This window comes from Entelurus aequoreus, linkage group LG07 (assembly GCF_033978785.1).
Source record: "Entelurus aequoreus isolate RoL-2023_Sb linkage group LG07, RoL_Eaeq_v1.1, whole genome shotgun sequence".
NCBI lineage: Eukaryota > Metazoa > Chordata > Actinopteri > Syngnathiformes > Syngnathidae > Entelurus > Entelurus aequoreus.
This window is the reverse complement of record NC_084737.1, coordinates 68420616-68447267: the sequence shown is the minus strand read 5'-3', so window position 1 is coordinate 68447267 and position 26652 is coordinate 68420616. Positions and strand designations below refer to the sequence as shown.

The 26652-nt window shown below is 39.5% G+C and overlaps 1 protein-coding gene and 1 long non-coding RNA gene across 2 annotated transcripts in view; one reads left to right on the top strand and one right to left on the bottom strand.

Annotated features, from left to right (window-relative positions):
• Positions 1-26652, top strand: part of LOC133654202 (contactin-3-like) — a 234115-nt gene that overhangs the window by 145740 nt on the left and 61723 nt on the right. The window contains exons 13-14 of the mRNA XM_062054350.1: positions 3933-4102; positions 20759-20876. Coding sequence (XP_061910334.1) covers positions 3933-4102; positions 20759-20876 — 288 coding nt within the window. The remainder of the gene's footprint in view (positions 1-3932; positions 4103-20758; positions 20877-26652) is intronic.
• Positions 3967-7566, bottom strand: LOC133654203 (uncharacterized). The gene is made up of 3 exons (XR_009826850.1): positions 7493-7566; positions 4571-4727; positions 3967-4173 (listed from the first exon to the last, which is right to left on the bottom strand). It is a non-coding gene; the product is annotated as an uncharacterized LOC133654203 (long non-coding RNA).

The following is a 26652-nucleotide window of genomic DNA, read 5'->3' as shown; positions in this document are numbered from 1 at the left end:
GAATGGAAAAAGATGAGGGGGAAAAAAAATCAATTTTTTTGTTTTAGTATGGTTTCTGTAGGAGGACAAACATGACACAAACCTTTGTAATTGTTATAAATCACACTGTTTATATTAAATATGCTTCACTGATTCAAGTATTTGGCGAGCGCCGTTTTGTCCTACTTATTTTGGCGGTCCTTGAACTCACCGTATAGTCTGTTTACATGCATAACTTTCTCCGACTTTCTAGGACGTGTTTTATGCCACTTCTTTTTCTGTCTCATTTTGTCCACCACACTTTTAACGTTGTACATGAGTGCACAAAGGTGAGTTTTGTTGATGTTATTGACTTGTGTGAAGTGCTAATCAGACATATTTGGTCACTGCATGACTGCAAGCTAATCGATGCTAACATGCTATTTAGGCTAGCTATATGTACATATTGCATCATTATGCCTCATTTGTAGCTATATTTGAGCTAATTTAGTTTCCTTTAAGTCCTCTTAATTAAATTTATGTCTCATGACACATGTAATATGGCTTTTAATTTTTTGCGGCTCCAGACAGATTTGTTTTTGTTTTTTAGGTCCAATATGGCTCTTTCAACATTTTGGGTTGCCGACCCCTGTACTAGACACACCAATAAATAAGCTTGTTTATACTGTAGATGTGCAATAAAACTCCTGATAGGAAGTTGCTATTTGTCATATTTGTTATAACTTTGTGACATGATACATCGCACATCAATGAACATATAAAATATAAATGTGACAAATTGTAGCCAAAGGCTGATTTCCATCTGCATTTCATTGCAAAGAAACAAGCCCAGATCTCCCACTAATTCAACGTTATTGTGAGTTGTATTTTTCATGCACTTATTTTTGCTGTATTTATCTGGCACAAGTAGAAATGAGAGTTTGAAGTCTTTGAACTGTTTTCAACTTTTTAACTGCTTTTTATTGAACAAATTGCTCTTAAGATAATTTGTATTTGCTTTTTCTATTTGCATATGTATATGTATATATGTATGTGTATGTATGTATATATATATATATATATATATACATATATATATATATATATATATATATATATATATATATATATATACACTACCGTTCAAAAGTTTGGGGTCACCCAAACAATTTTGTGGAATAGCCTTCTGTGGGAGAGGGTTGTGATCAGCGCACTGTTGGAGTAAAGGTCAGCGCCCCTGTCCATCAGACAGGGGCGTGGCATGTGCTGACTGAGAGACACGGCTGGCAGATGATTAGTTTGCGCAGGTGGTACGTGTTAGACTGATCATCTGTTGTCTTTAACAGTGAGCGGCCGGGTGCAGGAGGGGAGGAAGGATCGAAGAGACTGAAAAGTCAATTATGTATATATATTGAAAACAAAAAAAGAGAACATTATTAAACCCTGTCAACTCTGCGCAACTGTTTCCAGCGTGATTCTGTGGGACTGTGAGTAGAAAAGTTTACACCTTAATTTCTAAGAACAAGAATAGACTGTCGAGTTTCAGATGAAAGTTCTCTTTTTCTGGCCATTTTGAGCGTTTAATTGACCCCACAAATGTGATGCTCCAGAAACTCAATCTGCTCAAAGGAAGGTCAGTTTTGTAGCTTCTGTAATGAGCTAAACTGTTTTCAGATGTGTGAACATGATTGCACAAGGGTTTTCTAATCATCAATTAGCCTTCTGAGCCAATGAGCAAACACATTGTACCATTAGAACACTGGAGTGATAGTTTCTGGAAATGGGCCTCTATACACCTATGTAGATATTGCATCAAAAACCAGACATTAGCAATGTATAGAGTGTATTTCTTTTAAGTTAAGACTAGTTTAAAGTTATCTTCATTGAAAAGTACAGTGCTTTTCCCTCAAAAATAAGAACATTTCAATGTGACCCCAAACTTTTGAACGGTAGTGTGTGTGTATATATATATATATATATATATATATATATATATATATATATATACATATATACATATGCACATAGAAAAATCTAATACAAATCAGCTTAAGAGCAATTTGTTCGATAAAAAGCAGTTAAAAAGTTAAAAACAGTTCAAACTCTCATTGCCAGATAAATACAGCAAAAATAAGTGCATGAAAAATACAACTCACTATAATGTGTGTGTGTGTATTTTACCTCTGTTTTGATTGTTATTTTTTAGTCTGTCCTTGGCCTGTATTTCTTTGTGGTGTACAGCCCTTCTTCAGCTGTGGTTGTTTTTAAACTGTTTCATAAATAAAGTTGGTATGGTATGGTATGGTATGGTATGGGAAAGCCGGTCCCTGAAAATAATGCCTATATTAAACCGGTCCATTTTGCAAAAAAGGTTGGGGACCACTGCCTTAGGAGTCTTGTGTATGGGGGCCCAGAATTTGGTACTGTGACCCTATTTGTGGGACCTTAAATTTTTTTTTAAAAACTCAAAATTGTTGAAAAATAATCAATCAATCAATCAATCAATGTTTATTTATATAGCCCTAAATCACAAGTGTCTCAAAGGGCTGTACAAGCCACAACGACATCCTCGGTACAGAGCCCACATACGGGCAAGGAAAAACTCACCCCAGTGGGACGTCGGTGAATGACTATGAGAAACCTTGGAGAGGACCGCATATGTGGGTAACCCCCCCCCCCTCTAGGGGAGACCGAAAGCAACGGATGTCGAGTGGGTCTGACATAACATTGTGAAAGTCCAGTCCACAGTGGATCCAACACATCAGCGGGAGTCCAGTCCACAGCGGGGCCAACAGGAAACCATCCCGAGCGGAGACGGGTCAGCAGCGCAGAGATGTCCCCAACCGATGCACAGGCTAGTGGTCCACCCGGGGTCCCGGCTCTGGACAGCCAGCACTTCATCCATGGCCACCGGACCTATGCAACTCCCCCTCGCAAGGGACAGGGGAGAAGAGGAGAGAAGAAAAGAAACGGCAGATCAACTGGTCTAAAAAAGGGGGGGTCTATTTAAAGGCTAGATTATACAAATGAGTTTTAAGATGGGACTTAAATGCTTCTACTGAGGTAGCATCTCTAACTGTTACCGGGAGGGCATTCCAGAGTACTGGAGCCCGAATAGAAAACGCTCTATAGCCCGCAGACTTTTTTTTGGCTCTGGGAATCACTAATAAGCCGGAGTTCTTTGAACGCAGATTTCTTGTCGGGACATATGGTACAATACAATCGGCGAGATAGGCTGGAGCTAAACCGTGTAATATTTTATACGTAAGTAGTAAAACCTTAAAGTCGCATCTTAAGTGCACAGGAAGCCAGTGCAAGTGAGCCAGTACAGGCGTAATATGATCAAACTTTCTTGTTTTTGTCAAAAGCCTTGCAGCCGCATTTTGTACCAACTGTAATCTTTTAATGCTAGACATAGGGAGGCCTGAAAATAATACGTTACAGTAATCGAGACGAGACGTAACGAACGCATGAATAATGATCTCAGCGTCGCTAGTGGACAAGATGGAACGAATTTTAGCGATATTACGGAGATGAAAGAAGGCCGTTTTAGTAACACTCTTAATGTGTGACTCAAACGAGAGAGTTGGGTCGAAGATAATACCCAGATTCTTTACCGAGTCTCCTTGTTTAATTGTTTGGTTGTCAAATGTTAAGGTGGTATTATTAAATAGATGTTGGTGTCTAGCAGGACCGATAATCAGCATTTCCGTTTTCTTAGCGTTGAGTTGCAAAAAGTTAGCGGACATCCATTGTTTAATTTCATTAAGACACGCCTCCAGCTGACTACAGTCCGGCGTGTTGGTCAGCTTTAGGGGCAAAATAATGTAATCTTCTACCTTCATGGTATGACATTAGTACTAATAGGTATTTTTGGAGTCATAAGCTCATATTTAGAATGGCACAGCTAAAAGGGTCTAAAAATTTCAATGCTCCATGCGCATGTAAAACTGTTTTATTTTTATCTGTTCCAGACCCAACCAGATTCACCCAGAGCCCAGCAGACATGGAAATCATCGTGGGTGAGAGCATCGTGTTGCCCTGTCAGGTCGCCAGCGATCCTGTCCTCGATGTTTCTTTCTCTTGGGCCTTCAACGGACAGCTCATTGCCAATGACGACGGTCACTTTGAGCTGGTGGGCGGGGTGAGTGGATCTTGGACATCTTCAGAATGTGTGAATAGGCGGTTGGCACCTCTTGCTTCACCACATCCATGCTGTTAGTTTGGAGAAAAATACATTGGAGATGTTTATTAAATGTGAAGAGTATGAACATAATTGGTGTGAAGCCACACTCTCCCAGCTGTCTTCTAGAACAAGTCTACATTGCCTTATCTATACTCATATATTTGATTTTATATTGTTTAATTTATTCAATTGAATTATATCACTAGGTTTTTCTTTTTTGCCAAATTATTTTCTCTCCCAGTTAGAAAATGATAACCTTTTCAACACAAGAGAACAAACTATCAGTAACTCCTTGTCGGATATATTGAATTGTGAAAGTGATAGGGATAGGTGTTGAATTGTGTACTTCTACAGGCACTTACTAAATTCCATCAATACTACCTGGTATCATATCATGTAAAATCAAGCGGTGCCATATTTCCATACCTTTGTTGCATGTGACATTACGTCCGGTTGCAGACTCAGGGGAAACAAACACTCAGAATGGACTCAGTGGGACTGCCTCTCGGTGATGTTGCAGATTTCCATGCCAGTTGTTGATGTTTTGGGGTGGTATAGGCAAAACTCTCTCAGCCTTGGGGATCTGCTCAGGTTAAGTGATGAATAAAATATTTACAGTATAAACCCTTTTTTTGGTGTTTTTGCAACAAAAGACTAGATTCATCTTAATGGCAAAGACTGCTCCCTTATACGCCAGGGCTATTCGACTACATAATGAAGGGGGCCGCAGTTTCAAGAGCCAAGGTCTCAGGGGCCAGACATCAAAATGTGGATGTTTCTTTAGAAAGTGCCTCCCATGTTATATTCTATTTATTTACAAAGTAAACACATCAGCTTTCACACCGCAATGTCAATAAATGAATTATTCTGCCCTCACTACTCGTTTCCAGCATGCGCAGCTATACAGATAGTTAACAGCATGAAGGAACAGAATCTAAGTTTTCTTGATTGACGTTCCTTCTTTTGAATTATTTTTTTCCCGTCAGTTTTATTTAATTCACTTCATTCAGGATTGAAAGACTGAAAATATAAACATTACAAAAAGTATAACATCCATTAGGAATTTCAAAAAATAATTTCCATTGTGTGTGTTACATAAATGAAAATAGAACGTTTAGTGTTAATACACACAGCAAACATCGCACACGTGTGGCTCAACACAAGTAAACCTAAGGTGTAGCTGTATCGCCCTCTGCCGGTCGAATTCAGCGCTACATGTATGAAACGAGTTTTGATCGCCAGAATTAAACAGCCCAAAACAACACTACCACGGATACAAAAGGCATCACAAAGTCAGTTAAAGTTAAGTTAAAGTACCAATGATTGTCACACACACACTAGGTGTGGTGAAACGTGTCCTCTGCATTTGACCCATCCCCTTGATCACCCCCTGGGAGGTGAGGGGAGCAGTGGGCAGCAGCGGTGCCGCGCCCGGGAATCATTTATGGTGATTTAACCCCCAATTCCAACCTTTGATGCTGAGTGCCAAGCAGGGAGGTAATGGGTACCATTTTTATAGTCTTTGGTATGACTCGGCCGGGGTTTGAACTCACAACTTACGATCTCAGGGCGGATACTCTAACCACAAGGCCACTGAGTAGGTAAGTCAGCAATTTCAATATATTCATACTTCAGAAAGAAGTCATAAATACTTTATTAATCCCGAGGGGAAATTTGAGATTTTCATCACAGTCCCATTTAAACAGAACAGGATCGCTGACGGGTCTGCCAACCTCCGGCGCCCCTTACCCAACCTCCGGCGCCCCTTACCCAACTAGTTGTTTGTTTGTTGTCCAGTCGCTGTTAAAAGTCAGATTTTCGAGATTTTTTTTTTTTTCAGGGTCGATAGTGCCATCTTGTTCTGCTCACTCACTGCTGCTTCATTGTGACACATATGTTTCGCTGTTGCCCCCTGCTGGGTGGCGGGAGTATTGCATACATGAGCAACCCTTATTAGGGCCCGCATGGCCCTTTGTAAAGGTATCCAACAGGGAGTCCTTTACAATGGTACAGATGATTCTATTGAAATTGTAAGGTTTTATTATTGTTTCTTTCTTTATTATTCTTCCGCCACCTCTTTGAGCTGTAATTTGACCCACTTAAAATGCTTCAAAACTCACCATATTTGACACACACATCAGGACCTGCGAAAATTGCTATCTAATAAAAAAAACCTAGCCCCAAAACTCAAAATTGCGCTCTAGCGCACCCTAGGAAAAAACACAGACAAAACTGCCTGTAACTCCCACTACGAATGTTGTAGAGACATGAAACAAAAACCTCTATGTAGGTCTCACTTAGACCTACATTTCATAATTTAACATCCACGGGAAGAAATCAACATGAAGTTGGCAATTCCCCCTTCAAGACAAAAGTTTACTAAAAACAGTCACTTTTGCCTCTTTGAGCTGTAATTTGACCCCCTTAACATGCTTCAAAACTCACCAGACTGGACACACACATCAGGACTGGCAAAAATTGTTATCTAATAATAAAAACCAACCCCAAAACTCTAAATTGCGCTCTAGCGCCCCCTAGGAAGAAAACACGGACACAACTGCTCCTAGGAAGAAAACTCAGACAAAACTGCCTGTAACTTCCTGTAGGAATGTCTTAGAGACATGAAACAAAAACCTCTATGTAGGTCTGACTTAGACCTACATTTCATAGATTGACAGTATTGGGACACTTAGGACTAACACCAACGTGACCCCACTATGCAGAGAAGGTAGGTAATGTGCGGGTAAAGATATGTTGTATGGGTGAAAGAAAGAAGCACCAGTGTGACCCCAGCATGCAGGGAAGGTCGGTAATGTGCAGGTAAAGATATGTTGAATGGGTAAAGGCAGGAAGCACCAGCCAAATATGCGGGCCTGACCAACGCTGCTTGCAGCTTTAATTTTGATTGGTTTCATCAAGCCTATTTGGGTGTTGTTCAGCGGGCCAAATGAAAATCTTTGGCGGGCCACCAGTTGAATAGTCCTGCTATACGCCATCTAATGTCTTGGAATTAGAACTGCATGCAAAGTCTACCATGTAACACTTACTCAGAAGTGTAAGACATCAGTATATGAATACTGGACAGCACAGTTATTATTATTATTAGGTCATTGTTAAATGTCGAATACAATGTTATATTTAATTATTAAACAAATTAACATTTATTAACATGAAAGTACCGAAAATTGGTACTGGGAATTAGTACTGTATCCGTTCAAATGTGAAAGGTACCAATCCCAAGCAAATGTAAAAAAAATATTCCTTAATGTAACTCGTAAGGAATGTTGAAAAAATTTTTAAAAAAAACATAATTTGCAGGATGAGGAAACATCAAAAACTGTTGCTTACTCTGTGAATATGCAGAGCTCTCGATGAATCAGGTCGCCAATGACTTGTGTTCATTTCTTCACGCTCAGTTTGGCTGATCTTTCTTTTCAGGTCTTTCTTTGACATTGTCTGCTGCACACAACAGAAAGCAGACACACATAATTAAAGGTGTCTTTAAAAGAAACGAAAGCATGGCAGAGCCCCCAAATGACAGTACACTTTCAGAACACCCTCGCAAGCTTCCAGATTAGTAATTCTTTGTGTGTGTCCGTGTGTGCGTGCGTGCGTGCGTGCGTGTGTGTGTGTGTGTGTGTGTGTGTGTGTGTGTCTGTTTTCTTATCTGAAAAGAGACTCCCTTCCCCAGAAATGCTTGAATGTCTCGAGCCCAAAGAGATTATCAACTTAACTTTGCTGCTTCAAGGAATCTAATTTCCATAATTAAACCATGTTGGCACCACTTCCACATTTTCCCCGCCAATGCCAAGAGAACAATTTCACCACTAATTCACCATTTGTTGCTTTGGGGTGTCCTCAAAGATGTGTTTCTCTCTCTTCTGCAGCCCGGCAGACCTGCAATAGTTGCAACACGAAAGTCTAATTCCTTGCAACAGGTGCCGCAGATTAAAAAAAAAACCGTGGACTAGCAGTCACTTTGTTGGCTAAAAAAAAACATTCAATTTGCCGCACATTTACATATTTTGGGCTGTGATATTTTTTATCTAAGCCACAAGCTCTGATTTTAACTCCCCATGAGGTTATGTGACTTGCACTTAACTCATAGTGTACATGCATACAAAATGTTTTACATACTGTTACGCTCAAACTTATTCATACCCATTTTCAACGCGCGATTAACAGGCATGCATTTGACCCTCGGTCCATTTCGCAGCGAGGGGAAAATGTGAAAAACTGTTGAGCCACAAGCTGGAAAATAGCGAGCAGAAATGCACAAATAAAGTGGTACATTATGTAAATATCACGTCGAAAGCCACGACAAGTCGTTCTCCCGACGAAACAATTTTCAATCATGATCGCAGTGAGCCGTCATCACTGCAGCGACTGCCTGCTGACGCGCTTCATCACTTGCGGATGGATGTAGCTTTACTTCGGTGTTTGGATTATGTTTGAGAGCATTAACATAAAATGTAGATTGTTACACTAATTGCTTTAGTAAGATGCAATAAAACCTCAGCAGAAAAGAAAGACAGTCAGCAGGAAGTCTAAAGTTATTTTTTTTAATCAAAACAAACCTGTCAAGATATCTCTTGACCAACCGATCACATATTTCCGGCTACACGTCAAATCTGGTCTAACTACCATAACAAAATAAACATGTCTCACATTCATGCTTTGTCAAAGATGTTTTATAATGTATTCTGTGAAATTTCTACCTAAATAAATGTTTTCTGGCAGATTGAAATTAAGTGTATATTATTTTATAACCTGTTCTGATTGATAGTCAGATATTACAGAATGTTTACCAGGCTGAATATAACATTTTGATAATAAATAGAGAAGGTTAAGACATTGTCATGCAGATATATGAATACCAATAACGTGTACAACATAATGTATATCATATCAGAAACATTTATTCAGGTTTAAATATCACATTTTACATTACCATACATTTTTGACAATCAAACCATAATCGTAACAATCTACATTCTGTGTTATTAATGTGTGAAAATGGTATCTAAACATGGAAGTGTAGCTCCTCCTCTGAATGCATGTGCTCATACAGCAGGAATGCAAATTCTGTATTTCTACAAAAGATTAAATCAGGCAAAGACAGGGCACTACAGTTTTGTTTTGTTTTTAAATACCTGCAGTCAATTTTTCTTGAGCTGTTTAAAAAGGCATACTGTTGTAAAAAAGCATTTCATGAAAGCAAACTAATTGTCTAGTCTGGAAAATGATCTGTCTAGAGCAGTGGTTCTTAACCTGGGTTCGATGAGTCAGGCTCAGGGGTTCGGCGGAGGTCAAGACACACCCGACTCATCGTGTAAATAAAAACTTCTCCCTATCGGCGTATTACGGATACAGCAACAGCAGAAGTCAGACTGATTTGCAGGTGTGTAATTTGTTGTGAGTTTATGCACTGTGTTGGTTTTGTTCTTTGAACAAGGTGATGTTCATGCACGGTTCATTTTTTGCACCAGTAAAAAAAAACATGGTAACACTTTAGTATGGGGAACATATTCACTATTAATTAGTTGCTTATTAACATGCAAATTAGTAACATATTGGCTCTTAACTAGTCATTATTAAGTACGTATTAATGCCTTATTCGGCATGGCCTTATTATAACCCTAACCCTCTAACCCTCGCCCTAACCCTCTAACCCTAACCAAATAACTCTAAATTAAGTCTTTGTTTGTTAGAATATGTTCCCCATACTAAAGTATTACCAAAAACATAACTTTGTCTTGAATTTGAAAAAAAAAACATTTTATGTTTCACTAAAGAAGGGTTCGGTGAATGCGCATATGAAACTGGTGGGGTTCGGTACCTCCAACAAGGTTGAGAACCACTGGTCTAGAGTAAACTTATTAATGATGAAAAATTTGATCTCTCTGTGATTAAATCAAAATAAATATTTTACTCGTTACCCTAACACACACACATATACAAAGTATATATATATATATCCATCCATCCATCCATCCATTTTCTACCGCTTGTCCCTTTCGAGGTCATTGATTGTTTTAACATTTTTTAGTTGTTTGGACAGTTAGGCGATGCAATCTTTTGCACCATTTTTAAGGATCCTGGTATGGAGGTTAATTTGTGTCTTCATTACGAAAGCTTTTTTGGACACTGAATTTGTGTAACTGAATTTTTTGTGACCTGAATTTTTTTTTACGTCAACCTTTCATTGAATAAAAGTTTGTGAGCAAAATACATTTTTAAAATGTACTGTAATGTAAAAAAAATAAAAATAAAAATAAAATAAAATAAAATGTACTGTTTAAAAATTCAGCGTAAAAATATTCAGTGTGGAAAAAAAGGTAACACTTTACTATGGAGAACATATTCACCATTAATTAGTTGCTTATTAACATGCAAATTAGTAACATATTGGCTCTTAATTAGTCATTATTAAGTACTTATTAATACCTTATTCTGCATGGCCTTACTATACAACCAGTAGGCCATTAACTACGAGTCTTCCCTCAATAACCTCAGAATTATTGCTTACTAGTAACCCTAACCCTTATATGTTCCCCTAGTGTCCAAAAAACTCTAAATTAAGTCTTTGTTACTTAGAATATGTTCCCCATACTAAAGTATTACCAAAAACATATAACTTTGTCTTGAATTTGAAAAAAAACAACATTTTATTTTTCACTAAAGAAGGGTTCGGTGAATGCGCATATGAAACTGGTGGGGTTCGGTACCTCCAACAAGGTTGAGAACCACTGGTCTAGAGTAAACTTATTAATGATGAAAAATTTGATCTCTCTGTGATTAAATCAAAATAAATATTTTACTCGTTACCCTAACACACACACATATACAAAGTATATATATATATATCCATCCATCCATCCATCCATTTTCTACCGCTTGTCCCTTTCGAGGTCGCGGGGGGTTCTGGAACCTATCTCAGCTGCATTCGGTGTCTGCATTTCTTTATTTACAATAAATAAAACGATTATCGATTATTGAAAAAATCGATTCACAAGCCAACTCATGTGATAAATCACAAAAAAATATCGTATTAACCATGTTCACACTTGAATTAATCATGCAATTTATTTTGACCGTACAAGCTCTTTTACCTCAACCGCTGTACGGTCAGTGATCAGATCAATGCATACGTCAGCAAAGAACAGGCGTGCTCCCTGGCCAATTTCAGTCCAAAATACAGCCTGAAAGAACTTTAGATAAAACTGTTACCAAGTTGTGTGCAAATAAATGAAGCATGCGAAGTAAAACCTTTAAAAACATGCCTTGATATCATTCTGATAATAAAATTGCATTTGTGTAAAGATATTGGGGTCTTTTCTTAGGCTAATTTCAATAATCATCTTTGATTAATCCAAATTCCAAAATGTTAGTATTCTGATTTAAAACATTTATGATTTGACAGCCCCAATATGTATGCATTTTCAAAGACACTTTACAACAAAGATAGGAACCACTAAACTAAATAAGTGTTTGTTAAAAATAAAATGACGAAATTAGAAAGGCACTCCAGTATGCAAAGCAGTTTTGAAGAGGTGGGTTTCTTCAAGTCTTTTGAAGGTTGTGAGGTTTTGACATGTGTGCATGGATAAGGGACGTGAGTTCCAGAGGATGGCAGCCACCAACGCAGAAGATCAGCCCCCTGGTTCGATGGTTGTTAGTGGAAGGGAGGTTTCTGGCAGGAGTTTGAAGGGTGAGGAGGTCCGAGAAGTAAGAGGGCGTCTGTTTGTGGATGGCTTTGAGGGTGAGCAGCAGGATCCTGAAATGGATGCACTGCAGGATGAGGAGCCATTGGAGTTCTTGGAGGATGAAGGTGGTGTGGTCATAGGGGAGGGAACAAGTGAGGAGGAGATGGTGTTTTGGATGGGTTGAAGTTTATGGAGGACCTTAGAGCATGAACCATAGAGGATGCGGTTGCAATAATCCTGTCTGGAGGTGATTAATTTAGGAAAAAGTGTGTCAGCAGTGGAGAAAGAGAGGTTGAGACGGGTGGAGAATAGTCATGAGATGGAGGCAGGGTAGGTAGGGATTTTGCGAAGTTTGAAGACCATTTTTCCGTCATTTAAATATGTGCATATGTAAAAAATGTTGATATCAAGTAAATATAGCCGTAACATAAGGTTGCTAAAATCAAATTAAGAGCATCGAAGACTAAATAAACCTTCTATCAAAGATACAATTTGTTTGTTGCACCTGGGCAGCGGAAAGAAAATCTAGCTTTAAATACTTAAAACGGATGTCATAACGTCATCAAAGCTCACCTTTCAGCATTCACACACAGCACCAGCATTTTGAAAGAAGGATGAGGTGATAAAAGAACTGTAAAAATATTATAATATATTTATGACAGCTTAGAAGAATGGAATGTACTAGTTTTACTTTTGTGTCTCATTGCCCGTAACCGTGGTGCATTCAAAGTCCCTTGATTAAATAAACAGATATTGAAAATTAGAGGGGTTTTTTTAAGTGAAAACAAATTAAAATGATATAATGTATTGTTGCCCTAATATGTAAATCACACTGAGTCCGGCGCTATTTTTAACTTCTATTGCCAATCTTATGATAACAAAATGCACAATTCCAACAGGATTTACCTCGCATGCAAACACTTTCGTCCCTGTGCTTCCTCAGACACACAGCAACACTTCCTCGTTCTCTGCCAATCTACTTTCTACTTTGTGATCATTGGAATAAAATAACATCGGACAGCGTTCCAAAAAAATGGGTGGCTAGTCTCAGACGAATATGGAGGTGCACCTGCTGGATGTGGAGGCCCTGGGCTGGTGTGGTTACACGTGGTCTGCGGTGGTGAGGCCGGTTGGATGTACTGCCAAATTTTCCGAAACACCTTTTGAGACGGCTTATGGTAGAGAAACAAACAATCAATTTACGGCATCATTTTGGTCGACATTCCTGCGGGCAGCATGCCAACTTCACGCTCCCTCAAAACTTGTGACATCTGTGGCATTGTGCTGTGGGATAAAACTGCACATTTCAGACTGGCCTTTAATTGTGGGCAGCCTAGGGCACACCTGTGCAATAATCATGCTGTTTAATCAGCATGTTGATATACCACGCCTGTGAGGTGGGATGGATTATCTTGGCAAAGAAGAAATGCTCACTAACATAGATTTAGACAGATTTGTGAACAATATGTGAGAGGAATAGGTATTTTGTTTATAAAGTAAAAGTGTTAGATCTTTGAGTTCAACTCATGAAAAATATGAGCAAAAACAAATGTGTTGCTTTGAGATTTTTGTTCAGTGTACATGTTTTTTAAAAGGCTGGTTCAACCAAACCCATGCAATATTTAGTTTTTTATTGATGTAAACATACAAAGTGTGTGTGTATTGGTGACGATGGGGGGCCTTTAGTAGTCTTCTGTATGGGGCCCAGAATTTGGTGCTACGCCTAGGCTGTTCTGGTGGTGTGGTTGACCAAGGTTCCTGACGTGAGTAGAGGGGCACAAAGAGTGATGTAATTAAGTAAGTAAGTACATTTTTTTTGTAAAGCGCATTTCACAGATAAAATCACAAAGCGCTGTAGAAATTATAATGAAGTAAAAAACATTTCAATTAAAACAACAGGGGCAACATCATAAAAAGGATACAAAGTGGATTCAAAATTATAGGTAAAAGGTGTATTAACTAAAAGCTTTACTAAAAAGAGAAGTTTTCCAATGTTTCTTAAAAGTGTCAACACAGTCAAGCTCACGGAGGGACTGGTGCAAGTTGTTCCAGAGTATGGGAGATTTGGCCTGGAATGCCAGGTCTCCATGGGTTTTAAAATGAGTTTTTGTGATCTTTAGAAGACCCTGGCCTGAAGACCGGAGGCTGCTCCCTGAAGAGTAGGGGCATAGCAAGTCAGTGATGTACTGAGGAGCCCCACCATGCAACGCACGGAATGTCAAGACTAAAATCTTAAACTCAATGCGGAATTTGACTGGAATGAAGACTAGATACATTTGGGGTAATATTGGCTGTTCTGGGTGCACCGGTCAAAAGTCTTGCAACTGCATTTTGTACCGTCTGAAGTCTCTTTAGCGTTGACTAGTTGAAAAGAGTGAAATGAGAATTGCAATAGTCAATATGAGATGAAATGAACGCGTGAATGATAATTTCGAGATCCAATTTTGACAACAAATTTCTCACTTTAGAAATATTTCTGAGGTGATAAAAACAGTTTTTGGTCAGTGACCCCTTCAAAGACATTGACTGATCAAACACAACTCCAAGGTTTCTGAGACTGCTTTTAACAGATGCACACAGAACACCAAGGGAGTTATTGATCAGGGGGATCTTTTTATTGTGAGCAATTATCAGAGTTCCCGTTTTGTTAGAATTTATCTTGATGAAGGATGCACATTCCAAGAACTCAAATAAAAAGTGAAACTCTGAATCATTAAATGAGCATAACAGTTGAATATCATCTGCATAGAAACATAAGAAACATTTTTGACCCTACTGATCAACCTCCCAAGCGGCATCAGATACAACAAGCATAAAACAGACCCCAGATCAGAACCCTGGGCCACACCACATGACAGGTTGGACATCATTAAAAGCAACATGAAAACGTCTTCCATCTATACAAGAAGTAAACCACTGGAGAACAGCACCAGAAAACCCCATCTCAGATTTGAGGCGATCTATCAGTATACTGTGATCCACAGTATCAAAGGCAGATGTCAAATCGAGTAAAACCAAAACTGTGTAGCGACCATAGTCAGCGGCCATCATCACGTCTCTGGAAACTTTCAAAAGAGCAGTTTCGGTATAATGAAATTATCTGAAGCCAGATTGGTATTCATCAAAAAAATCATGCTGTTCCAAAAATGAGGTTAGCTGCTTAGCTACCACTTTTTCAATGTTTTTTGACATGAAGGGAGATTTTGATATGGGCCGGTAATTTATAGGCTCCACCGGATCAAGATTAGGTTTTTTAAGAATGGGATTCACCACAGCATGTTTAAAAAATCTGGGGATCGAGCCAGACTGAAGTGAAAGGTTTATCAATTTTACCACCCAAGGACCAACAACATCAAAAACATTTAAGATCAGTGGAGAAGGAACAATGTCCACAGGACTCGATGTGGGTTTCATCTTACCCACTTAAAACCTGAACATCATGTAGGCTGAAATGAGTAAAGGAAGACCATGATGAGCACACAGGGGCTGATGTAGTGCACAAACTATCCAAGGGAGTACTAATACTGGCCCTTATGTCTTGCACTTTGTTCACAAAAAAGTTCAAAAATATATTAGTCATCCTGTGTGTACACAGGCACCTGAGGAGATGGAGGTGCAACAAAATGTTCAATAGCGTCAAATAAGACTTGAGGGTTTTTCTTATTATGCAAAACAAGATTTGAAAAGAAAGCCGAGCGAGCACGTTTCATCATTTCATTTAGCTCCATTATCATTTCTTTTAAATGGAGTCTATGAACCTCTAATTTTGTGGCTTTCCACAAACATTCCCCTTTCCGACAGATTCTCCTAAAGCTGGAAATGGCTTCATTCATCCGTGGATAAAGTTTTTTATGAGAGCCTAGAGTGTTTGTAGCTGGTGCTACTGTGTTCAAAACAGTCAGACAATGATGATTGAAGTTTGTCATAACATTATCAGAGCTCGCAAAAGTTGTTGGGTCAAAAAGAACATTAAACCCGCTGATTGCAGTCATTTAGCATGCGTGTCTGTTTCCTCACTTTGGAAGTAGTCGGAGTCGGTTAGAACGACATATTAAAAACAATGCAATAGTGGTCGCTTATTTGAAGGTCTTCAATACTTAATTGGTCAATTTTTACTCCAAAAGAAAAGACCAAATCAAAAGTATGGCCTTTTGTGTGAGTAGGACCCGACACATGCTGTAAAAAGTGGAATGAGTCCAAAAGAGATACCAGCTCAGCTACCAAGGGTCAAGAGGAGTTATCAACATGGAGATTGAAATCACCAACAATTAATACACTCTCCAGCTTACCAATAGATGACATAAAATCCGTAAATTCGTCTACAAATGACAAGCAGGACCAGGTGGTCGGTAGATTAAAACACAGTAAAAACAGTGTTCGTTTCCAACCTTGCACGTCTGAAGCTCGAATGCGTTGTACGGGGTTCGTGTCCATCAGTCCGCAGCAGGAAGCATCCCGATAAAGAAAGGCCAAGCTGCCGCCTCTGCGAGTAAGCCGAGGGGTTCCAAACATGTGACAGTCTGGATGACACAGCTCCTTAAGAAAAAAGAACACGTTCTCCCGCTGCCAAGTTTTCGTAAGGCACATAAAATCCAACACACGGGACATGAATAGGTTGTTTAGGAGTTGTGTTTTGTTAGCTATCGGCCTAGCGGCTGAGGTTGCCCATGTGGTTAAAAAATTCCTCGGTAGCAATGCCCTGGGGGTAGATGAGATCCGCCCGGAGTTCCTTAAAGCTCTGGATGCTGTGGGGCTGTCTTGGTTGACAAGACTCTGCAACATTGCGTGAACATCAGGGGCAGTACCTCTGGATTGGCAGACCGGGGTGGTGGCTCCCCTCTTTAAGAAGGGGAACCAGAGCGTGTGTTCCGACTATCGTGGGATCACACTCCTCAGCCTTCCCGGTAAGGTCTATTCAGGTGTACTGGAGAGGAGGCTACGCCGGATAGTCAAATTTAGGATTAAGGAGGAACAGTGTGGTTTTCATCCTGGTCGTAGAACTGTGGACCAGTTCTATACTCTCGGCAGGGTCCTTGAGGCTGCATGGGAGTTTGCCCAACCAGTCTACATGTGCTTTGTGGACTTGGAGAAGGCATTCGATCGTGTCCCTGGGGAAGTCCTGTGGGGACTGCTCAGAGAGTACGGGGTATCGGATTGTCTAATTGTGGCAGTCTGCTCCCTGTATGATCAGTGTCAGAGGTTGGTCCGCATTGCCAGCAGTAAGTCGGACCAGTTTCAAATGAGGGTTGGGCTCCGCCAATGCTGCCCTTTGTCACCAATTCTGTTCATAATTTTTATGGACAGAAGTTCTCGGCTCAGTCAGGGCGTTGAGTGGATCCGGTTTGGTGGCTGCAGGATTAGGTCTCTGCTTTTTGCAGATGATGTGGTCCTGCTGGCTTCATCTGGCCAGGGTCTTCAGCTCTCACTGGATTGGTCCGCAGCCGAGTGTGAAGTGACTGGGATGAGAATTAGCACCTCTAAATCCGAGTCCATGGTTCTCGCCCGTAAAAAGCTGGAGTGCCATATGCGGGTTGGTGAACAGATCTTGCCCCAAGTGGAGGATTTCAAGTACCTCAGAGTCTTGTTCACAAGTGAGGGAAGAGTGGATTGTGAGATCAACAGGCAGATCGGTGCGGCGTCTTCAGTAATGCGAACGCTGTATCGATCCGTTGTGGTGAAGAAGGAGCTGAGCCGGAAGGCTAAGCTCTCAATTAACTGGTCGATCTACATTCCCATCCTCACCTATGGTCATGAGCTTTGGGTTATGACCGAAAGGAAAAGATCACGGGTACAAGCGGCAGAAATGAGCTTCCTCCGCCGGGTGGCGGGGCTCTCCCTTAGAGATAGGGTGACAAGCTCTGTCATCGGGGAGGAGCTCAAAGTAAAGCCTCTGCTCCTCCACATCGAGAGGAGCCAGATGAGGTGGTTCGGGCATCTGGTCAGGATGCCACCCAAACGCCTCCCTATGGAGAAGTTTAGGGCACGTCCGACCGGTAGGAGGCCACGGGGAAGACCCAGGACATGTTGGGAAGACTATGTCTCCCGGCTGGCCTGGGAACGCCTCGGGATCCCCCGGGAGGAGCTGGACGAAATGGCTGGGGAGAGGGAAGTCTGGGCTTCCCTGCTTGTTCTGCTCCCCCGCGTCCCAACCTCAGATAACCGGAAGAAAATGGATGGGATGAATGGATATTTTGGCACAAAATACAAAGCAAAGAAGCAATAAACAATAGTACGAGCAGAGCAGACTGTGACCGATACTCGCTGGCGCCATCTTGCCTGGTGCATGAAGCCAATTCCTTAATTGACATATTGAAATCTTTGACTGAATGAATGAGGGATTTTGGACATATGAGTTCTGTTTGGCGTGGCGAAGTTGGTAGAGTGGCCGTGCCGGCAATCGGAGGGTTGCTGGTTACTGGGGTTCAATCCCCACCTTCTACCATCCTAGTCACGTCCGTTGTGTCCTTGGGCAAGACACTTCACCCTTGCTCCTGATGGCTGCTGGTTAGCGCCTTGCATGGCAGCTCCCGCCATCAGTGTGTGTGAATGGGTGAATGTGGAAATACTGTCAAAGCGCTTTGAGTACCTTGAAGGTGGAAAAGCGCTATACAAGTATAACCCATTTATTTATTTATGTTCTAGTTGAGTTTTGACAAAATTGTTGTTCATCCAGTTGTATATGTCAGTTTGTTAGGGTGGTGTGTGTGGCAGCAGTGATGGACTCATTTAAAATGTAAAGCTGCATGTCATCTGTGTGGTGGTGATAGTTGAGGCCATGGTGGAGTATTATTTGTCCAGTTGGGAGTATGTAATGGGTGAAGTTGAGTGTTTATCGCATTTTATGTTTTCATATTTTTTTTTACATTTTGGTAAAAATATCAACGTAAGATTATTTACATTTTCAGGAGACTTGAGGGGAGTGGCAGCACCTTCAAAAAAAGTTAAGAAACGCTAACTTTGATTGTTTCAAAAGGTAAAATGAATAGATTATTAGTTCCATTAAGGGGGTAAATAAAGTTTGTGTTGAGAAAAAAAAAAACTCCACAAAATATGCTGCAGAAAATCCGTTTTTCGGGGAGTAGGGCAAGCCCCAGGCTAATATGTTCTCAGAGGGGAGGATAACTGTGGCACACTTTGAAAAACCCTGCTCTAGATTATGCTTGAATTTACCAGGATGCTTTAGAATGGTGCAAATTACTGCATATTCTAATTTGTACATACAGTGAGGTCCAAAGTTAGTCATACCTTGGCCAATTTTGTGAATTATTTGGTGAATGTGTGTATGATGTGTAAAGGAAAACATCCTTTTTAGACCCGCTAAGCTAAGTTTTGTTATCTTGTAATGCAAAAATGAGTTTTTTAATACCTACAATTAGATAGTAAATGTAATCTGGGCTGAACAGAATTTGGTGCCATGTCCAAACTATACTTTTCTGCAGAATCTTGGGATTTTGTTCCACTGTTAAAATAAAGCCCATTCAGCAGATGACATGGTCTTGCCGCATTTAGTGCCGCATTACCTTCGTCTTTGTCGGACCCTTGTCACGTGACTTCAAACTAAACACCTCATTGGCTGGATCCGAGACAGAATCGGTGGCTTCAGTCTACATTTTTCGGAAGTGGCTTGCGTTTTGAAGCAGCAAATGTTTCTGCATTGCATTTTTCAGCACTCAAATTTCATACACTCAAATTTAAAACACTGATTTTTTTTAACACTGAATTTTGATATGCTGAAATTAAAATACTATTTTTTTCCGGTAACACTTTAATATGGGGAACATATTCACCATTAATTAGTTATATGGTAAATGGGTTATACTTGTATAGCGCTTTTCTACCTTTTTTTTAAGGAACTCAAAGCGCTTTGACACTATTTCCACATTCACCCATTCACACACACATTCACACACTGATGGCGGCAGCTGCCATGCAAGGCGCTAACCAGGACCCATCAGGAGCAAGGGTGAAGTGTCTTGCTCAAGGACACAACGGACGTGACTAGGATGGTAGAAGGTGGGGATTGAACCAGGAACCCTCAGGTTGCTGGCACAGCCACTCTCCCAACCGCGCCACGCCATCCCCATTTATAGTAGTTTAATTTATAGTTGCTTATTAAAGTAACAAAGACTTAGTTTAGAGTTATTTGGACACTAGGGGAACATATAAGGGTTAGGGTTAGGGTTACTAGTAAGCAATAATTCTGAGGTTATTGAGGGAAGACTCTTAGTTAATGGCTTACTGGTTGTATAATAAGGCCATGCAGAATAAGGCATTAATAAGTACTTAATAATGACTAATTAAGAGCCAATATGTTACTAATTTGCATGTTAATAAGCAACTAATTAATGGTGAATATGTTCTCCATACTAAAGTGTTACCTTTTTTTCACACTGAATATTTTTACGCTGAATTTTTAAACAGTACATTTTATTTTATTTTATTTTTATTTTTTTATTTTTATTTTTTTACATTACAGTACATTTTAAAAATGTATTTTGCTCACAAACTTTTATTCAATGAAAGGTTGACGTAAAAAAAAATTCAGGTCACAAAAAATTCAGTTACACAAATTCAGTGTCCAAAAAAGCTTTCGTAATGAAGACACAAATTAACCTCCATACCAGGATCCTTAAAAATGGTGCAAAAGATTGCATCGCCTAACTGTCCAAACAATTAAAAAATGTTAAAACAATCAATGACAATGTGTTTTTTTTATACCTCTTAACTAATCTGATAAATTTTTATCACGTCAAAGCAGGCCTGCAAAGTCTAAGAAAAATCTGCATTTTCAATCATCATTTTCTCTATTTACAGCGCCTTCAGCATTCCTCCCAGTCCATCCCTTAATAAGCTGTCATAAGCTCTGTAATATTTCACGCGACATAAAGCTTGTCTTTCTCCTTGCCAGAGAGCTGCGGGAGACCTGATGATCAGGAATATTCAGCTGAACCACACGGGCAAATATATCTGTGTGGTGGACACGGACGTGGAGAGCCTCTCAGCCGTGGCCATATTGATCGTGAAAGGTAAGAGGACGTCTCCACTGCTTTTAACTCGCTAATTAAAACGGGGGCTCACGGCGCAGGGTCGTTTTGGATGCCCTGAGGAACAAAGTTTTTTTTTTTTTTTTTTTTCTAAATAAAAAGTATAATCCGCCCCTCTTCCCCCAAGTAACTTTTAAAAAGTGGCCACAAATTGATCCAAAATACTATTTATGTGCTCTGCATGGGCAAACTGCTGTGCGGCGGAAAAAAGATAAAGCACAATTTATCTTCCAGGAGACATTATCCATGCATGCCTCCCTCTGGGTGTGTATTGTTCACTCAGGTTTTTAAGCTCAAATGGGTTTGGTTTCAAGCGGCTGAATGGAGGGAGCCTGAATTACCCACATTGTCATCGAAATTACTCCCCAGGTTTTATGTGGAGTTTATTTGCACGTTCGCTGACTTGATAACAACAAATACAAGAGGCGTGTTTTTTTAATGCCAAGCCGTCGTCCCTGCGTTATGGGCAATATTCTGTATGGTGATGTATTTGATTGTGGAATACTTACCATGCCTGTCTGGGCGCACTCATGCAGCGTGTCTGGCTCCGATGAGACACCATTTGTCAGAAGCTACATCAGGCTGAACAGACATTTTTTTGTTTAATAGCTAATTTGTGCAGCAGCTGGGCAAGAGGAGTTTGGCCTCTCGATTGGATCAATGGTGCCAAATTGCCTCGCAAATTGACACTAGGCAAATATGTTAAATGCCAAAGGAGTGAAGAGATGATGTTGAGGAAGTGAAAAGGTTACATGCACTTTTAGGACATGTTGGGTACGTCGATACAATCTAATAAGATCATATACAAGCACCGGATCAACCTTCAAAAAGATGATAATGGTGCATTTTTATTCACACTGTTACTGAAGGAGTGCTAAGGCCTTCTGTAGGGATGAAAAATAATAGACCGTCATATAATGATGAGAATATTTTGACAAAAACGGACTATACTTGAATCTCAGTAAAACTGAAATAATGCTATTTGGTAACAGTAGAAAAGAGCATCATACACGAGTACATATAGACGGAGTAGATATTGAAAGGGTAAAAGAAACCAGATTTTGGGGAATATTAATGGATGATCAAATGAACTGGAAATCTCATATACAAAATATACAACAGGTGGCATGAAACATTTCAAAAATGAACAAAGCAAAATACGTCCTGGGCCGAAAATCACTTAATATTCTCTACTGCTAGTGTACCGTGAGATACAGTCTGGTGTGGCGTGGGAGACTATGTAATTTCACCTATTTGGGTTAAAAATATTTTGTGCAAACCAGTAATTATAATCTGAAAATAAAGTGCCGTTGAGTGTTGGTGCTGTCTAGAGCTCGGCAGAGTAACCGTGTAGATAGATAGATAGATAGATAGATAGATAGATAGATAGTACTTTATTGATTCCTTCAGGAGAGTTCCCTCAGGAAAATTAAAATTCTAGCAGCAGTGTACAGAATTGAGATCGAATTTAAAAAAAAATAAAAAAGTAAATAATGGGGGTATAAATGGAAACAAAATAGATAAATATTACAATAAATTAAAAATAAAAAGCAACAATGAGAATAAAAATATAACAGTAAAATAAGAATATAACAAGAGAAACTAGGCAGTCATGACCATGCTATGAAAAATGATTGCACTGTTATTGTTTTGCATCCCCTGTCATCCTAGTACCCCCCCTTCTCCCCAGAGAGGAGTTGTACAGTCTAATGGCATGTGGGACAAAGGAGTTTTTGAGTCTATTAGTCCTGCACTTGGGATGAAGCAGTCTAGCACTGAACAGGCTCCTCTGGCTACTGACAACGGTATGCAGAGGGTGACTGGCATCATCCAGGATGCTCACTAGTTTTTCCACAGACCTCTTCTTTGCCACCGTCACCAGTGAGTCCAGTTTTATTCCGATCGTAGAACCGGCTCGCCTGATCAGTTTCTCCAGTCTGGAGCTGTCCTTCTTAGATGTACTGCCCCCCCCCCCCCCCCCCCCAGCACACTACGATGTAGTACAGAACACTGGCAACCACAGACTGGAAGAGTGTAATACTCTTCCATAACGTCGTATCTAATGCTTAAACCAAAAATAAACAAAAGGCGAGTGCCCCTAAGAAAAGGCATCGAAGCTTAGGGATGGCTATGGAAAAAGAAACTAAAACTGAACTGGCTACAAAGTAAACAAAAACAGAATGCTGGACGACAGCAAAGACTTACAGCGTGTGGGGCAGACGGCGTTCACAAAGTACATCCGTACATGACATGACAATCAACAATTTCCACACAAAGAAGGATAGCGTCTGCACAACTGAAATAGTCTTGATTGCTGAAACAAAGCAGGTGCGGGGAATAGCGCTCAAAGGAAGACATGAAACTGCTACAGGAAAATACCAACAAAACAGGAAAAACCACCAAAGTAGGAGCGCAAGACACTACACAGGAAAACACCAAAAAACTCCAAATAAGTCACGGCGTGATGTGACAGGTTGTGACACTTACTTTGAGACAAGAGCTATAGTGATACATGGTTGGTTATGGTTTGAATTCATATCCAACAATTCCAACAATGACTTTTTACTGTCAATATCAACTACCGAATTTAAATTTTTTTATGTTTTCTGCTGGTGGTGTGCCTCCGCATTTTTTCAATGAACAAAAATGTGCCTTGGCTCCAAAAAGGTTGAAAAACACTGCTCTTCTGCTCACTAGTGTTACCATATCTGAGTTATTGTGCAGAAATATGGAGAAATAACTACAAATGTGCGCTTCATTCGTTAACCGTGTTACAAAAAAGATCAATTAGACTCATATTTACTTTATTTATTGAGTCAAAAATGTTGAAGTTCGATGATTTGGTAAAATTGCAAACAGCTCAAATTATGTACAAAGCAAACTATGACCTGCTACCCAAGAATGTACAACAATACTTCTCAACAAAAGAGGAGAAATATAACCTTAGAGGAAAATCTAATTTAAAACATTTGCATGCACGTACAACACTTAAAACCTTTAGCATATCTGTATGTGGAATTAAATAATGGAATGAATTAAGTAAATAAGTTAAACAATGTACTAATATGATCTAGTTTAAGAGGTTGTTCAAATTAATAGTGCTAAAAGAAGAAGAATTATGAGAAACACTTTCAACCTTATTGAAAATAAGATAACCTTCATCTCAGTGTGTTTATCATGACAGACTTAATTATATATTACAAAACTGCTGTATTAATCCTTCACGGATGTTATTTTGCTACAAAAAGAAGTCAGTAAATGAATGTATATATTTGTAAACGCTATGAAGTGGGAAAGGCGTAGGATTAAATAAGCTCTGCTTCTTCCTACTCCTTTTCGGACATGATGTAAAGTGAAACGATATGAAATTGTGTGATGTATTATGCTGGAAGTGTGTTAATGTTCGAAATAAACTAAAGAAAGAAAGAATATTTTGAAAGTAATCATGTGAATAAATGTGTGTAGATGTAGTTCACTTAAAAGGGAAAATACATATTAAAGAACATTTGACATGTAAATACGTGAGATTAAAGGCAATGGCTAATTTCTCCAGCCCCTCGGCAAGGTGATGTTACAATTAAGACAAACATATGCAAAACATAGCACAAATATGAACAATATTAAAATGTAAAAAAAAAAAAGTGCCAAAAGTGCTGTTGTAGACACTCACTGCCATAAATGTATCCATAAACTTGAAATATTAGGAAGAGATAAGGTTGCAATAAAACTTTGTAATCTTACAAAAGAACAAAGTCACATTAAATATTATGTGAGAGGAAAAAAAATAAGACTTTTATTATAATAAAGTTGTAATACTACAGGAAATAGAAACTCTTAACTTACGGAGAATAAAGTCATAATATAAGGTGAAAAGTGTGTCACAAATTAGTCGCTGGTTTGTTCCATCATCAACCAGAACTGTTTTTAAAATGTTTAACATCACCTGATGAAGATATGGCAGATCTCTTACAGTCAAGGGGAACTGCACTTGTTCTGGAAATGTGCCTGTCATTCACAATCTCTATGTGAGACAAGAACATGTTTTTCTTTTTTTATGCATTCTAATTTGTATGACACATCCCCTTGTTCACCCCCTGGGAGGTAAGGGGAGCAGTGAGCAGCAGCGGTGGCCACGCCCAGGAATCATTTTGGTGATTTAACCCCCAATTCCAACCCGTGATGCTGAGTGCCAGGCAGGGAGGCAATGGGTCCCCTTTTTATCGTCTTTGGTATGACTCGGTTTGAACTCACGACCTACCGATCTCAGAGCGGAAACTCTAACCACAAGGCCAGTGACAATCATAAGTACTTTAACTTAACTTAACTTAATACATGGTTCGTATAGTGGAAGGCTAACCATGCAGGTAATGTAGAGTCGAGCTATTCCACCTATAAAAACGTCCATCAACATTTTATATAAATGCTGTCAGGATATATATACAGGGACGTGCACATGATTATAGAGGGGCAGGGGCTCAATGTCAGAAAAGGGCAGGACATTTTTTGTCGTCCTTTACACAATATGGAAATGAATGTAAAATTAAATTTGCTAATAGGAAGCTAACTACTTAGCTGTGTGTCTTTTGTAGGTAAAAGTGATTGCCGTTTCTTTTGTGTCAACAAATTGTTGTCATAATGAGTTAATTCACATTATCATAGGCTTGGAAGACATGAAAAGCAACAAAACACTGGTTTATTATTAGGCTATTTATTGTTAAAGATAAGCACTTTAATATTGAACATTGAACAGTGCAACATGAACTTTGAAAAAAAAATACAAAAATAAATACCCAAATGGAAAAAACTTCCATGTGAAAATCTGTCCTTCTTCCCTTAACTTGATGAAAACACCATCAAGTTGTAACTTATGGTCTTTCTCACTTAATGCTCAGACTAAACAACTGAAACGCAATACAGGGCCAAAAATATGGACCAGGGGCCAGTAGAGGGCTGTAGGATGGAGGCCACCCATACCCAAATATGCTCCTCAATGTAAATTCAGGGCTTCCATGAAATGCTGTGAAATCATCAATTTTAGCCATGCATTAAGAGGTCTGCTACCCTTAGCTGCTTCCTGGCGCTCCTTCTCCTTCCTTTTCTGTATCCTTTCTTTTTTTGGCATTGTGCTGCAGGCATAATCAACATGAATCAAGTTTAAATACAGATGGTAATATTCCTAACAGATAACCTACATCTTATATCCCCAGAATGCTGAAATTATTATTATTATTAATAATAATAATAATAATTATTATTATTATTATTATCATTATTATTATTATTATTATTATTGTTATTATTATCATTATTATCATTATTATTTTGTCAACCAACACAGTAATAGCAAAGTCACAATAAACTTTATATCTAAACTTCTACTGTGAGAGAAATGTGATCCGCCGTAAACACAGTGCATTTTATTTTGAAAATTAACCCGGTGTTTTATTTTGTATTTTGTACACTACTTCCTGTCCCGCACGATCCGCTCTGCTCTGTGCGGAATTGATGTGCCGTGCTCAATTGATGCGCCGTGCTCCGACGTCCGGCAAAAACAGAAGCTGACACATTGAATAATAGAATAGTACAGCGTTTTTCTGAAATATTACCCATATTAGATGCTGAATAAGTGGACGGCGACTAGACCATAACATAACTCACAGGTTCAAGTTGCTCCACTGTCACGTCTCCGGCTCAGGGGCGCAGTTGGCTCTCTCTCCTCTCACTTACTCACTCACTCGCCCTCTCTCTCTCTCTGGCG